The sequence below is a fragment of the Crocuta crocuta genome, unplaced genomic scaffold, assembly GCF_008692635.1.
Source record: "Crocuta crocuta isolate KB4526 unplaced genomic scaffold, BGI_CrCroc_1.0 scaffold243, whole genome shotgun sequence".
NCBI lineage: Eukaryota > Metazoa > Chordata > Mammalia > Carnivora > Hyaenidae > Crocuta > Crocuta crocuta.
Window position 1 is genome coordinate 5,398,659 of NW_027529596.1, and position 16,987 is coordinate 5,415,645.

Sequence of the window (16,987 nt, forward strand, 5' to 3'; positions counted from 1 at the left end):
GTACCTCACGAATTCATAAATGTGTGAGTAAAAATTCGGCCCCTGTCATTCTCCCAAGAGAGTAAGAGCCACGTTTCTCCACCAAGCACACTACTACCTCTTTGGGAAGGTGATGTTAGTAGCGCTGGCATTGAAAACACAAACCCAGAGAAACTGGATGGAAAGCAACATTTTGGACGGAACAACGTGCAGAGCTACCTGAGGATTTCACTTCTTGGACTGTTTGTATAAATTGAATAAAAGCTACACTCTGTGACTGAGTTGAAACACTGACAGGAAACTTCAGCCCTTAAAGACAACCCCTTTAGAACCAACCTGGCTATCTCTTCTCGATGGGCAGTCCAATCTCGGATGTAGTCTTCCTGTTCTTTTATCCGGTGCTTGAATGAAGAACTAGTAGGCATTGCTGACCCAGAGCTCTGCAACCGAGCGGTTTTCAGGGCTGGAGAAGTACGTAGACGAGTATGTTTAGGGGAATTACGGTTTGATCCAAATTCATCTTCTGAGGTGGAAGCATAATCAGTAGGAAAGCGCCTCCATCTTGAATTTACTAAATTAGTTTAATTATTAAAAAAAGAATTATTATGTTACCTTTTAAAGGAGATAAAAATCATGATTTCAAAAACACCATGAGACACACAGCACAATTTTCAGTAACTGACATACACATACCTCACGAAAATAAGTCTACTACTCCTTATAGAAAGAAACAATATACTTCGGTGAATTAAAAACAATGAGGAATTAAGAACAATCGAAAGACCATGTTTTCCATAGTACGGTGGATAAAACATTCAGATGAAAGATTCACTAATGATAAACAACTAAGCAAGCTCTATTCATAAATGTTTAACTTGGGTACTTTATAATTGCACATCTGAGTGACGACATGGATTTTTTTGTTTTTAGAAGACGACAGTAACAACAACAACAGAAACAGGGAAAAGATTTCCTCATGCCACATGGACTTTCAACATGGAGATGGTAAAACCCTCTTTTCCCAACATACGAATGTGCATAATTCCTGATGTGGAAATTATGCTTTTATGGCAGAAAACACACATTACCTCTGTCATTCAACATCCTGTTATGCTATGATTGGAAAGATCTTTTACACGGTAAAAACACAACAAACCATCTTCAGTACAACTCGCTGCTGCTCTGACACTGAAAGCGTACGGTGAAATCAGACAACGGCGTAAGACCTACGAGGAGCGAAGCTCTACAAAGCTATTCTCACAGCCACCAACATTTAAGGCACAGAGGAGATACTGTGAACATTCACATTAAAGAAAGTAGCAACCACTTTCGCGCTTAAGGTTAGAAAAGACATTTAAAAGATAGTGTTGCTGACACATCTGAAAAATCAGAAGACAAATTAATTTCACTAGTACTGTTAATGCAAGAACCAAACACACAAATAAATTGTGAAGCATATATGGAGGTCAAAAACAGGGCAATGATGGCTGATTCAAGGTAAACTTCACAAGGGCAGGAATCTACTATTGCATACCTAGGACTGCAGGGTATGCGGCTAGCCAATGTTTAATGAACACTTTTGAATAAACAAATGAATGCCTAGGTACTGGCCATTTACCTTTCTCAAATTAGGAAAATCCTAGTGAAAATCAGATGTTTTTGGTGGCTAAAGTGACAAAAACTTAGCCCCTGCTGTATAAATTCCGATTGCCATTAATATTAAAAGAGTTTTCTTTCTCTTTCTCTCTCTCTCTCTTTTAAAACAGACACTGATCCAGGGCTGCATAGGTTGGTGAAGTCTAGAATTCCTTCATCCTACTTCACTAGGGTTTTATATACTCCTGTTTTTTCCTCCCCAAACCACATTTTTGTCTGGGACTCTGTGAGTCTCAGGTGGCTGTGAGACAAAACTGACTGACACACATGGCCACAGAGTTAGTTTAAGAAGCAGAGAAATCTGTAATCAGGAATATGCCTGAAATCAGAGCCTACCCATTCGTCCTGATTCATACTCCCATTCGAAGCTCTGGGAGCTTAGAACAAGATTCGTGGGTATAACAAGATATGCAGAAACTCCATGGCTTTTTGTAAAAGTGTATGCAAACCCAGGCATAGAGCTCTAGGTAATTATTCATAGTGCCTTTTAAAGGTGGTAGTCAATATATTTTCTGGTTTTACCAAGATCATTCATTAACATAAAAATACTTTTACCATGGTGGAAAATTGCTAATTTTTGGGTGTCTGAAAAATCCTACGAATTGAAATGACCCTAAGACTTGAAAACAATTTTAGAAAAAGTTTAGCAGTAAGAGCAAAAAAACTTATAGAAAAAAATTAGAAATATTACAAAATATCTATATTTTAACAAAGGCGTTTCTTAGTGAAGCGCTTAGTGCATTAGATGTTTAATTGTTTTGCTACCTTAGAATATTATCAATAGAAAACAAGTTCAGAAATAAGAAAAAGATCATTTGTTAGATTAAATTTCCTGATTTTTGATTTGGGAACTATAGAAACCATACTTACAACCGAAAATTGTTTGGAGTGAAAACAAAACCACTAACAAAGAGTTTTAATAAGCTGCAGGAGACCAGAAACATAAGTAGGTGTGACGGAGGTCAGGTAGGTAACTCAGAGGTAACTTAGGAAGAACACCACCAATGGCTGGTATAGTTCACGAGTGGGACAAAACAGGAGGGCAGAATGAGACACTGAAACCAAGTGCTGATGGTCAGGTGACAAGATGTAAGTAGAGCCACATTAGAATTAACTTTTAATAGTTTCAGTTTCGAGATGAGAAAATAATTACATATTTGAGGAAAAAAAGAGAAAGGTTTCTTTTTCAAATGATGTTCATAAAGTTCCACTGATTTTTACAGGTCTGTCTTTATCATCTGGGTAGGAACAGTGAGGTTCAGTAATATCTTTATAAAGAAAAGCAACCATAAGGACAAAGCCGGTTTTTTAAACTGAAAGGTAACATTTTTAGGTCTGTTCTGTTAAAATTGAGGGCAAAATGAGAAAAAAAGTAAGTTGGTGCAGCAGAGAAATGAAAACGGGATTAGTGACTCCTCAACGGATTAAGGGTGATCTCTGCCACTGGAAGACCCATCATACGGGCGTGCTAGAGGCAGGCGGGGCTCAGTCATGTCTGGACACCACTCTGTTCATGTAAGAGTAAAGAGTGGAGCAGAGATGGGGATGTGGCCACTACCCAGTGACAAGAGACCAGGAAAGGGGGTTCAATGCCAGGGCCTGTTATTTCTCACAGAACTTCTTGCAATACCTTTTGCTTTCGTAATCTTTGTTCCTAAACTACAGCAGCAACACAGTTTATCTGCCGCCTGCTAGATGTTGCCAAGTAAGCTTAAAGTTCAAATGTTTTTAACTTTCCCTAATGCCTACTTATTTTATAGAATTTTAGAATATAATGACCTTGAACATTACTACAAATTCTTCAGTTTATCGAGAAAAAAACAGGCCCAGAAAGGTCTTGTCTTAAAGTTTAAGTTGGGTCTACTAATTCCCAGAGTTCAAAGCTCATTTGTTGGTATTCCTAGCACTTTACAATTACACGTTAGAAAAATATTTTACTTATTTATAAAGTTTATTTATTATTTTGAGAGAGAGCGAGGGAGCAGGGGAGGGGCAGAGAGGAGGAGAGGGAGAGAGAGAAGGGGACTCCATCTCATGAATTGTGAGCTCATGACCTGAGTCAAGATCAACAGTTGGAAGCTTAACTGACTGAGATACCCTGGTGCCCCAGAAAACCTTTATGTAAAAGAAAAAAAACCCAGTTAGGCTAATTCTTCTTTAAAAACATCCTCAATTCCTCATAGAATGGTAATTTTTGTGATTGAAGAAAAATGTTACATCTTGAATTTTATTTTGTTTGGGTGAAATCCTATATAGAATTAAATTTAATTGTATAGCATTAGGCTTATTTGATATATTGGTACTAATAAGGCATTTCAGATAAATCATTAAATTGAAAATTGATGTAGAAGCTATTTCAAATGACAATCCCTAAGAGGCTTCTTGGTTGGTGAAGTGCTGGACAGCACATGTAATAAAACCAGAGTTCTAAGATCAGCTTAATTAACTTTACAGCTAACCTGAAAATTATTTTAGTTATGCTAATTATAAAACTTATTTTAGTTATGAAATTGTACAGTACTCCTCTTGTGGAAATAATCAACTACTATATTCACTATGGAAACATACCATCCAGAGTTCACAAAGGAAGAAAGAGTTTGTGAATGCTCGGATTTCTTTTACTGTCAACCAAAGCTTTGTTGGCCTTAAAATGCAATCACAACTACAGATGTAACAAACACATTTCAGGAAACAAACAATGCATTTTCACACTTTCTATCAGAATATCTTTGTGGGAAACAAAACCACAAACATATTTTACATGTATATTTATAAGCATGTAGCAATAAGACCCTTTGGGGAGAAGATCCCTAACAATGTCTGTACTGGTCTTTGACCTGCAGGAAGAAATAACTGAAGCCATGTGCGCCCAACATTTCATTCCTACCATCTATAAAATTTGAGGTTTAGAATAAAAATGAGAAATCAGTCTAAAAAAAATCTAAGGATGTTAAGATGATGCTATTTTTTAGAATGTGCACCTAAAATATAATGAAAACCAACTGATTTATAATAACACACTTAGTTTTAAAAGTATCTTGTCAAAATAAATCTGGAAACTTTGATAGAACTTGATATTGAAGGATCACTGAAAGAACTGGGGGCAGGGAGAGTGGGGACTAAACTTCCCTAAAGCAAATTACATCGGAATTAAAGAAGCATGAAAGAACTTTTACTCTCTGTGTTTTCAAGTCAGATCCTTTCCATTCTTCTATTTTCATCACATACATTTCTTTGAAAAACTTTTTAAAGACATGGCCTAAAGTATGAAATTTGAAACACGATAGAATTATTTTCACATATGCCAACTGGACATGCCACAGGCTCTGGGTTCAGATATTTCTAAGTCCTTTAAAGTTTACATTTTGTACAACACTGACCAGTATGATTTTACATTCTTTTAAACTGTATTTCAAAAGCTAAAACTTTTTATTTTCTTTTTCAAGATATTATAATTATCTTAAATAGAAATGTCACAACATCAAAGACACCCCAATTAGCCACTAGACCAAAAAGGTGTCTGTTTTTCTTATTGTTGTTTTATCGCCTACCCGATAGGACTGTCTCAGTACCCAACCACTGCCTAGAAGACTCTAGCCACTGTTCTTCCAGAGATGTGTGTCTGAGAGAATGTGCATTAACAATCCCAGATTTCAACACGGCTTTAGGCTCACAAGGTGGAACAGAGAACATGAACTTAGTAAATCAGAATTACACAGATTACAGTGAACAATATACCAGATATCCTGAACAGTGGCCTTGTACATACTCCTGAAAGTAATCCAGTTGATCCCAGCCATCCCCTGGGAGCTTGCAAGCAAGCAGATAAAGACTGTTTCTGGGAGCCAGACTAGACGTGGAAGCAGCAAGTGGCTGGGAAGGAAAAGGCCTTGGCTTCTCCTCCACCACAGCTGTGCCAACAGGGTGCGTTCTTTCATCTCCTGCCCTTGGTTACTGGAACTGAATAACCCTTCCAGCCTTTGTAATTACAGGACTCTAATTATTTAACATACTGCTGTTAAGTATGAAGAAGGCCCAAATCACGTACCTCAATTTACCCTAGGGAATTTCATTAAACTGAATTCAAGGTACTTTTTACATATAGAAAAGTGCATGTTTATCAAGTTCTGGATTCAAAGCAGAAAACAAAATTTATCTTTAAAGACATAATATGGCATCTTATGGTGGTTTCTTAGACTTAAGTAATCGTATTTGGCTTGCATCTCACATAAGCCCTTCCTGTTACATGCTGAGGAACAGAACCACAGCACTCATGTGTGAAGGACTAGACGACCAGTACAGAAGGAGCTGCTCCATGTGACACACAGCTTGCGTTATGGCTCATGGTAATAAAGGAGAAAAGTGCAGCACTTCCCTGTACTAAATAGTGATGGGATGATCAAACAGGCAACATGGCAGAAGAAATCTGATCACGGTACATGTCATAGAATATAGCACAAAGGAAATGTGAATTGAAGAGGTAGAGCCATAAGGAATGATAGGAAAACAATAAACATAAACCAAAAGACTGAGCAGTCAGTTTTAAAACGCTTGCAAAAGCTGCATGAACCACCAATGAAAGCTTGAAGCACAGAAGCAAGGAAGATGGTGCTAATAAGGAAGATGGCACCATTCTTTGGGAATCATGATTGTATGTTACCTATCTTCAGCCTACATCCATTCCTACCACAGATCTGACCATCATCACCACAGCCGTTGACTGGGAGGGGGGAGAGATGTGAGTGGAGGGGAGGAAGGCAGCAGTGGGAAGGAGAGAGGAGGAATAAAAAGTGAAAAAATAACATGCAGAGCACTGTTCAGGGTCTTGTGGGCTACGCGGTGGTAGATGTAAAACCATGAACACAGGATTAAACACCAACCTTCCCCTCACTCTTCCCCCACGACTTAGCTCACTTGGATGCTTGCTGATAAGAAATCTTTAAGTCTTTTAACAACAGGCTTCCCCTCCCCCGCCCAGGCCTTTGCAGCCACACCCAGAGGTGAGGCCGATTATGAAGTAAGGAGACCTTACTCACAGGAGACACACAAATCTCTGGGCCAGAACTCCTGCCACACATGTACCCTCACTGGCTGCAGCTCTGAATACAAAGGTACAGACAGACAAATATGCTAGAGGCAGTTAAATTCGGTGGGGAGGAAGTAACTTTTGGAACTATTACATTCAATGACTGCTAATTACTATACTTCAGGGACAGCACAGGGCTTTAGGAGATATGCTCATGACCAGTTACATTTCTATAGCCCAGTGTGACCCATATGTGCCTAGTGATTATCTCACAGATCCATCTTCTTCCACTAAAGTAAACCAAGGATTAGGGTCCATCTGCCCCAACCATAAACAGATTTAACTTTAAAATGTATATGAGACATTTCTAAATAAGTGGGAAAGAAGGGCTAAAACGGCAATTATTTCACTTAGCCCTGAAAGAATAAAAGGTATACCGCTGTTTTTCAAATTAAGGGCTTTCAATCTCGTGAGGATATTTAAAAATCAAACACATGCTTTTAGCAGTACAATTCCTATTATTTAAACCAGATACTATTCCTCCCCTAATTCTGACGCACAAGTCCAGATGCCTCACCAACCAAGCAACTAAAACTCCTAAATGGGTTCCATATACCTCTAATTTTGAAATCACTATTTTGCCCCGGGACATTAACTGGAAGGGTGTGTAATGTCTGAATTTTCCATTTACTAAGCTAACTAATTTTTATAGGAGAAAATCCCCTCTTATAGCATAACCTCTCTGTTGAATATTTTTAGAAGCAACACTACACATTAATTAAAAAAAAAAAAAAGAGTCCCAAAACATAAAAGAAATATGCTAATATTATAAAAAGTCTGGAGTCAATTACCTGAAGGAGAGCCATGTGCTGAGGTCATACTTTTGACCTTGGAGTCTGACAGTCGAGAGATACTGTTAGCTCTAATTCTAGGAGAAAATTTATCTGAAGGTACTAGTCTGGCTCCACTTCTAATGATGGCCTCTGCAGTCCGTGAGGAGGCACTACCTCTAGAGATGGTTGCTTCAGAGTCACTGCGAGCTGACAACGAGCCAAGCCTCGTTCGACGGGGCTGAGCCAGTAAATCAATCCTAGAGATGTTACGCCTTCCTGTGGGGGGCTTGGACGTGGAACTGGTGGTGGACACTTCAGAGGCAACGGACGCTTTGTCAGCATCAGCCAGTTCACTGTCGGACACCTCGCCAAGTCGTGCTCTGCGCAAGAGGGAAGTCCTGGTGGGTCGTGGCCGTGGAAGAGTGGTGGATTTGCTGGATGACCCAAGTGCGATGGGAGAAGTCTTAGATTTAGGTACTTTGCCTCCTTCCAGTTTGGAATGTGCATGCTCACCAGCTGAGGTAAGTGGAGTCCTTCCGTGAGGTTTACAAGAGTAAGTTTCCTGGTCAGAGGACATAATATCAGAGATGGCAGAATGAGGCACGCTGGAGGTCTGGTCGTCGTCTGTTAGGTCTACGGAGGGCTGTCTTATTCTCCCACCGGACTGTACAAGTTTACGACTGTCTGCTCTGGAACCTACATCTGTGGAGCGACTTTTTGTTTTCTTCTCCATTTTCTCCCGAGCACCTGAAGAGGACGATTTCGTAACGTCTTTGGAAGGAGAGCCCGTAGAGCACCTATCTTTATAGAGACTGGTGAAACTCTTTCGCTTTTGGGTTGACTTTCTTTCAGTCTCCCCAGTAACCAGACTGATTGTACTGGCTGTGTCCACATCAGATTCGGGTGAAATGGAGTTGTCTCTGTTATAACTGGGGGTATCTGGGCCTTCATCAGTTTTATTATCTTCACGCAGCTTGGCTTCTAGAAAAGCCATTACTGCTTCTGTGTCTTTCAGAATAAGGGTTGTGTCCATACTAGAATCGGTATCTACAGAGTCACTTCTTTCTCGTATTCTGCTGGCTGCTGTCGACGCTAAAGAAGTCTGCTTATTTATATGGGGGATGAGTTCTATGGGTATGTTTGGGCTAGGCTTTTCTATAGTGAAGCTTCCTTGTCGCACTAATGACTTGGAGGATTCCTTCTTGTCTCCACCCTTCGAAGTTTGACCTTTCAGAACCTCCTCAGCTTTTCTTCGCTTGCCCTCATTTTGCATCACCCTTTCTCCTTTGCTTGTAGAATGCCCAGGAATTTTTTCTTGAGGTTGTGACTCTTGTTTAAAAGATTCCTCCCTACACCTATCTATCTGACCTGAAATATTTTTTGAAGAAGACAACTTGGTAGGCATCCACTGTGCCTGTTCTTTTTGTTCTTGTTGCTGAATTTTGGCTAATGTCTGCTTCACCAAAGAAGCTTCCTTATCAGTTTCACTTTTGTCCTTTCCAGAAGAGCTGCCCAAGTGAAGCAAGGTTTTATTGTCTGTGCCAGTTTTAACAGCCTCCCCGTTCACTGCCCTGTTCATCTTGCTTAGGGCTCTGTCAGCATCTTGTTTATCTTTCTGGTATACCTGTGTGGGTGCTTCTTTCTCCTGAAGTTCTGTGTCTTGTTTTTCTCCTATCTCTGACCTCTGCATTATAATCTTGGACTTTTCTTCATTTGGAAGCTGAGGAAGGGTGCGTCTCCTCCTCTCTCCCTGACTGACTAAGGATGTTGCTGAGCCAGTACTTCTCACTGAAATGCCAGACTCACTGATGTCTGCATCTATAGAATAAAACCACAAAGAAGAAATGTATTAGGGCAAAAACGTACCAAATACGGAGTATCATACTAATTAGATTTTGCAGTGTAAGTTAAGAAAGGGCTTAATGTACAAGAAAACTTGGAATAAACACACTTGCATTGTAACGAGTACTTTCAAAATCAAGTACAGTGCCAAGACATAACGTAGGCAGTTTATCAACAGGGGATCCAGGAAAGGCAGTTTTAGGAGGTGAAAACTGGGGTCATCTGATCTTAGCCGCAGATCTGTTGCTCTCTTTTTCTTTCAATGTATTTTATGGCAGGGAAGGTCACTATGTTCATTCTTGCTTTTGTGATGTATTCCGCCCATGAAATTTTGCTCAAGAAACTATTTTACAGAACTGCACAGAGAAGACCTAAATAAACACTTTCAATTGTATAAGAATAATGTTTTTCATGATTTAGGTTTTACTTTAAAAAACCTTTAATTAGGTTTTCTCAAAAAAAATTAAACACTGATTAAAAGAATTTTAAAAAGTGTAAATGTGAAACAAGATCACAGGACTTATAATAACACTGAGGGATTTTAAAATTACGGTCGTCTGGTATATTAACACCTCATATAGAAACACACGATCACTTTCTATTTTTACAATTAAGTAGAAGCCAAAGAGAAAATACATACTTTGATGTTTCCATGTTAGAGAAACTGAGAATACTTAAGGATTTTCCTGACTCCTATAAACGAAAACGCATTTCTGACAAAAGGGATATACATCTGATTAGGGAAATATAAACTAACATATAAAGCATTCTAATCTTTGAGGGATAAGTGGAGACAAGATACTAAGACACAGCTTCAGTATGTCTTTTTTCCCCTTATAATTCTGAACATTTAACATTTAAATTTCACAGCAATGTAATGGTATGATGCAGGAAAATAGCTACTGAACTTACTGATTCAACTTTAGCAATTAATCATTAAGTTACTGTATTATGTCTTATCTCCTTAACACTACTTGAAGCATCTAAAATGTAAGAACCATTCTTTATTTTTCTAGCATTTCTCACATTGTCCTGCTCCTAACACACATAAGATGAATGTTTAACAAGAGTATTTTAAGACTTAAGTGGATTTATCAGCTAAATAAATTAATTTAGAATATGATGAAACAGAAATGAGATAATGAAGGCCAGGCGGTTTGTTTTATTTTATAACAAGAGTAGAATTTTGCTTTCTACAGTTAATGCTTACTAATTTTATCATGGATCCTTTGGTTAAGTTCATCTAGCCCCTCTGACCCCTTCTGTTTGGGTGTCTTGTTTCCCTGAACAGTAACCAGTTTATGTTAATCAATCTGCAGATCACTCAGTCTTTGATTTTTGGGCATACTATCAATTACTTCTAATTTTGGTAGTAAATAAAGGATATACCTTTTCTAGTACCCTGCTCAAATGCTGGCTGAGTAATGTTTACAAAATTCGTAAACCAGAGTTTTGGGGTGCCGTAAGCCAGAGACAAAATAAATTTTCATTTCTGTTTTCAATAATAACAAAATTAAGAATACAGATAAAAAGCCACATGCAAATTCTCCTTGAGGGTTTTATTTTTAATTAAGAATGTAATTAACTAAATCTAAAATAAAATCATTAGGGATAAAATTTCATTTTTAAGGAAACTTTCTATTTCAGTTCACAGAAATATTACTGGAAGGTAATGAAAATCACATTACACAAAAGATATATCTTGCAAAAAATATATTAAGTAAATTAAAACTGGATGTTTTTTAAATGCACACAGCATTTAAGTATTTGTCGTATTGATGTTATTAATGAATGTTGTAATTTAGAATTGTGTTAATCTTACTTTAAAATGTTCATTATATATATGTTATATAAAAATAGATATATGTATATATATGGGTTTCATCAACAAATTACCTCTTATCTTCAGTTAGGGTTTTATTTTAATGATATCTGCATTATCAGTACAAATAACATATGTAGTAGAAGCATGAGAGTATATATATATATATATATATATATAAAACATATACTTATATATATAAAAATCATATATGTAGTATAAGCATGAGAGTATCTGATTATGTTTATTTAGGTTTAATTTACTTCTCAGTATATAGATTTAGCTTGTTTTTTAAAAAACAGATGTATGATTCACAGAAAAGAGACCGAGAGGAAAAAAATACCATTCTCTAGAGGAACAGGTGCAGACAATTCCATTATCCTTTCTTCTTGATCATGCCTTGTGTGGTTTGCAGCCAAACTAGCCCACTGTGAAACCCAGCGTTTGTTTCCAGATGAAGATGCGCCTTCCTAAAGGAGGAAAATAAGGGAACGAAATAATAGCCTATTTAGTCGAGAGAATTCTACTTAGTCACATTATCCTGTCATATGAAGACATATTTAAACCTCACATTGCTTTACTATCATTTATTAAGTGTCCTCAGATATAAAATGAAGAGTCTCAAGGTACCCCTTCTAACTACATCTTATCATTACTGTAAATGCAGTATAATTTTCTCTACTTATTAGATACTAATGATGGCACTAAAATAAATGCTTGGAGCTTAACATTTACTGCAGCTGGATACATGAGAGTGTGGCGCTGGGGCTTCACAGCTACAACAGTGAAGCTAGCTCTGCTTCCTTCTCTGGAGCAGAAGTCCACAGATCTAGTCCCGAGTTGTTCTCTGGAGCAGGAGTCCACAGATCTAGTCCCGAGTTGTTCTCTGGAGCAGGAGTCCACAGATCTAGTCCCGAGTTGTTCTCTGGAGCAGGAGTCCACAGATCTAGTCCCGAGTTGTTCTCTGGAGCAGGAGTCCACAGATCTAGTCCCGAGTTGTTCTCTGGAGCAGGAGTCCNCAGTATAATTTTCTCTACTTATTAGATACTAATGATGGCACTAAAATAAATGCTTGGAGCTTAACATTTACTGCAGCTGGATACATGAGAGTGTGGCGCTGGGGCTTCACAGCTACAACAGTGAAGCTAGCTCTGCTTCCTTCTCTGGAGCAGGAGTCCACAGATCTAGTCCCGAGTTGTTCTCTGGAGCAGAAGTCCACAGATCTAGTCCCGAGTTGTTCTCTGGAGCAGGAGTCCACAGATCTAGTCCCGAGTTGTTCTCTGGAGCAGGAGTCTGAAGGTCTATTCCTGAGTTGTTCTCTGGCCCTCTATGCCCTTCTAGGAATCATATTGGTTCAAGAGTCTCAAGGAGCATTAAATCTGTCAGGTCATGTCTTCAAGGATTTCAAAAACAAATGCAAAGCTTTAGACTTCTTTTTACAACACTTTGCTATTTTCAGAAGAAGCTAAAAATCACTCAACCTTTTAGTCTAGCCTAGACCTGCACAGGTCTAGATCTGGCCTTAAGGCAAGTGCTCTCTGAACTTTCATAGTCAAGTGTGAAATGGGATTTAATTGAAGAAATGGCTCCACAGACCTATGGACATATACTGGTAATTTTTAGCCTGAGAGCAATCTAGGCATTTCATATGGAAGATCTAGGGAGTATACAAAAAATTATGTTCCCTCACAAAAAATCAAAGTTGCTTAATTTTGAGACTGGAATGACAACGAAGAAATGGAAAGCTATCACCAAAACCATATTACAAATGATTCAAAACACTATCTTAAGTATCAGATTTACAGGCTAAAAACTGAAGAAGTAAATATTTCAAACAGGCTACAGATATGATTTCCAGAATAGGTTAAAGCCGTAAGTATACGTGGTGACATGCCTACAATGAAGCTTAAGGATTCCAAAACCTGCTGGATCCGGGAACTCCCTTTCAGGACTCTGCTAACTGCTCACAGTTCTCAGCAGGAAGGAAGTACCAGAGCTCCTCACACCTTCACTGACACACACGCTTGTGTCCTGTGAAGAGGTTCTCCTGGCCTGTGTTGGGGATTCTTTCCAAGGTGTGTACATAGTGGGCTATATATCAGTTCCACTTGCGATGGGTTGAGGGGATGGGGAAGGGAAGAGGGAGTCTTATATCAAAGTTCACGGCCACTAGAACCATTCCTAGACCAATCAGAACACCAGAGCACTGCCTCGGCTAAGTATCACTTGTTTTCAATAAGTAAATTAAGCATCTTATGAAAGAGAAACCAGACTTACAGCCCTGTAAGATCAAGGAAGGAAACTGAACACAAATGCAAGAACTGCTTTAACAGTTTTCAGGAACAGGCACCCCAGAAAGGGACCATTTTACCTGTCTATGGAACTATTCTATTTACATTTCTTACAAATGTAACATTTCGTCTGTAATTGTTTTATTTACCATTTGTATAAATTAACTCATTTCTGGAGAGGGACTGTAGCATACTGAGTAAGAGAATGAGGTAAGAAAACGGCTGCTCACCGTTCACATTCCGGCTCCACAAGGTACTAGTTTTATGACCCTGGTCAACATAATTTCTACATATTTCAGTTTCCTTTTTTGTAAAATAGCACAAGAAAGTTCATACTGGATGTTAGCTCTGATTGTGTGAATAAATTATAATGAATTAATACTTCTCAGTTACATATTGTTTTACATTTCTTTCTGACATCATTGTGGAAAGAAGTTTCTACTATCACTTCCAATAAGGGAATAACCATTGGTTGAGGGCATAGATCTCAGGCAATTACTATGCTGCGTGCTTTACATACTTTACTAAACTCCCTGTAAATAGGTTTTATCAAAAATTCCATTTGCATAGATGATAAGACTGGAGCTAAGAGAGGGGAAGTGACTGACACAAAGGCCCTTGGACAAATGTGGCAAAGCACTGGGACCCGCACTCAGGTCTTCCTAGCTCGACCGCCCCAGGCTGCTCCCCAGGCTTGCTGACCAAGGCCTACCTGACTAACTTCGGGCTATTCTAACAGTGTCCGAGGCTGTACTGCACCAGCACTTATTCAGGGACAGAGGTTCTTTCTGCCAGGAGGTATGTGGCACATCCTCTCCGCCCTGACAGACAGACCTACAGATCTGTCCATTCTAAATATGGGCCCTCCGATGGTATGACTGGGGTGTATTTTATGTTTTATCCCATAATGCCAATCAGAGCAGTGAGCTTATGAATTGCTTAGTGAAATTAACATTTTCCCTTCACTGATGAACAGAATAACATAATTTAAAAGAACATAACAAAAACTGAAATAGAATTACCCCAAAATTGCTTTAGGCTTTTATTAGAAACAAATTACTTTGTGAGAATTTAGTTTTTACAAGTATTTTCAAGGGACTATATCAATTACTTAAAATAACTACAAATGATAAAAATTCACATTTCATGTGTGTAAAAAGTTACATATGAGGAAGAGATGTATACCTCGGAGTTGTGAAATCCAGGTGTACTCAGTGGCTTTCTTTCTTCCATTACTACTGCAGCAGAACTGAGAGCCCAATCTTTTATCAGATCTTTATGTTTTTCATTGATAACAGGCCTATTATAATCCTGATTGTCATCTACTCCAAATACCTAGGAGGAGAAATTATTTATAAATGAAAAGTCTGAGCACCAGATTAATATGAGTACTATCAGTCCCTTCAGAGGCAAGTAAAAATATTCTAAGTTAATTCTGACAGGTAATTCCATAATCAGAGAAACTTTAAGGACAGGAGTGACAGCTGGAGAGGTGAACTAGGCGTGGCAGCTCATGTAAATCAAACTGTCTTTTTTAATACATAGCAAAGTACTGCTTGATAATAAGTAAGAAATATCCAGGATATTATATTTGATTTATTAAAAGGTGTTAACAATGTTAAATTTCATAATAATGCAAAATTAGGAAAGAATACACTTTGGCTTGTTTTCAGTTTATCTCTGCTCTTTTTCTTTTCTTTTTTTTTTGAGAAGCACGTTGCAAAACTGTCAACATAAGGCTGATTTTACCTGTTTCTTTCCTAACAAATGTTTAATGTTTACATAGATGAATTAAATTCTACTTAGAATTTTCTAAGGTCCCAAAGAACAGATTTTGTTGTATGATCTCTGTATGGAATACAGTGAGATCTTCAAACTTTACCTGCCTAAAAAAAAAATCATTGAGAGGCCTTTGAAATGCAGATCTTGGGTCTACTCCCACACATCATCATTTTTTTTTTTTTTAACGCTTTTATTATTGAGAGACAGAGAGCANCCCACGAACCGTGAGATCATGAACTGAGCTGAAGTCAGACACTTAACCGACTGAGCCATCCAGGAGCCCCGCATCTGTGAAATATTTAAATACAGAGACCAATAATCATGTGCTTGATCAAGGGCAGGATCTGAGTCTGACTGATTTCCTGGCACCAAACAGGCCCTGATGTTGCCAGATAGACTGGAAAAAGGTTAACTACAAAAACCTGCAACATCCCATTTTATTTACTATTAAGTCTCTTTGTTCCCCAGTGCTTATTATTTCTAGGTGTGATCTGTGGCTCTAAGTATTACAATCAAGAAACATTATGTGTTTGAATTGGTGCTTTGTAGAAAAGATCTTAGAAACATAACCAAAGGGCCTTCTTTGCTATAAAAAGGAAAAAATACCTTAGGTTAAACTATTTTCTAGAAAGCTTTTCAACGATCATACAGTACACCTGATAAATTCTGAAGTCCACATTTAGTAAACATCAGATTTTCAAATTCACTAAAACTTGGAAATTTTACCACCAGATGGCCTTATTACTTATTATTTAATTCAAATAGAACATTATATTCAAGAATTGTGATTTAATATTCTGTTGCACCCCACTCAATATTCAAATTACCTTTGCTTTAGAAGCAAACTGTGTATTACTAACTTTAAATCAAATATGGATTTTAATAATACACAGTAGTTTACAGAAGGAAAAAAAACCTGTTTCATTTTGTTAAACATCAGAATTAGTAAGTTCAACAACAACAACAACAACAACAGTAAAAATACCGTGTATACTGTTCCATGTGCTCTGCCTCTAGTCCCACGTGTAAAGAAAGCAAATTAGAGCTACTTCAGTTATTTAGGACTATCTAACAAGAAAATTAAAAAATTTCTTCTAACTTGTCATTGAACATCAAATTTATGGAAATTTATTTCCTTCTTTTTATGACTACTAGGAAAAAAGTCTAACTCAAGTTTGGAAGTAAAAGATAAAAACGCCCACATGTGAGTGTGTACATACAGTATCTCTCTGGCACATTAACTTATAAAGGACCTCAGGGGATTTTCTGACTTGGTGATATTCAGTTAGACACTTCACACTCAAAATGGACTTCCAAAACTCGTTTTCCTCAAACACTGAAGCACCACAAGTTTCAAACAAATCATAATCTCTCCAAATCACTATGACGCTATTTTGAAACGACAACAAAAGACATACACACAAAGAGTCACACTTCCAGGGAAAGAGGGGCTGACATTGTGCAGAAAGAACACTGAGATGACTTTCCACAGATTCCTTGTAAAGCATCTGAGACAGCTATACACACATCCGTCGGAGAAGTTAACTCATTATTTGTGCCCAAGCAAGTAATAGGGCTGAAGCACTACTGCCTGGGTAAAGAAGCCTTCAAAATTCCTGTTATTTTTGAGTGTTCTGAAAAATTAATGGGAGCAACGATTAGCCCAGCTTGAAATCTACCTAAAGCATCCTTTTTGTGTCTAGGTACGAACACATCCCCGCTTGTGAAAACAAAGAGGACATAAACACGCTGTGTC

The 16,987-nt window shown here is 38.0% G+C and overlaps 1 protein-coding gene across 7 annotated transcripts in view; it reads right to left on the reverse strand.

Annotated features, from left to right (window-relative positions):
• Positions 1 to 16,987, reverse strand: part of CEP170 (centrosomal protein 170) — a 118,665-nt gene that overhangs the window by 21,253 nt on the left and 80,425 nt on the right. For 6 of the 7 annotated variants that reach the window (XM_077761811.1, XM_077761810.1, XM_077761809.1 and 3 more), the window contains 4 exons: positions 14,635 to 14,784; positions 11,502 to 11,628; positions 7,513 to 9,312; positions 316 to 550 (listed from right to left, as the gene is read on the reverse strand). In XM_077761811.1, coding sequence (XP_077617937.1) covers positions 316 to 550; positions 7,513 to 9,312; positions 11,502 to 11,628; positions 14,635 to 14,784 — 2,312 coding nt within the window. The remainder of the gene's footprint in view (positions 1 to 315; positions 551 to 7,512; positions 9,313 to 11,501; positions 11,629 to 14,634; positions 14,785 to 16,987) is intronic. The other variant, XM_077761812.1, reaches the window with a different exon arrangement.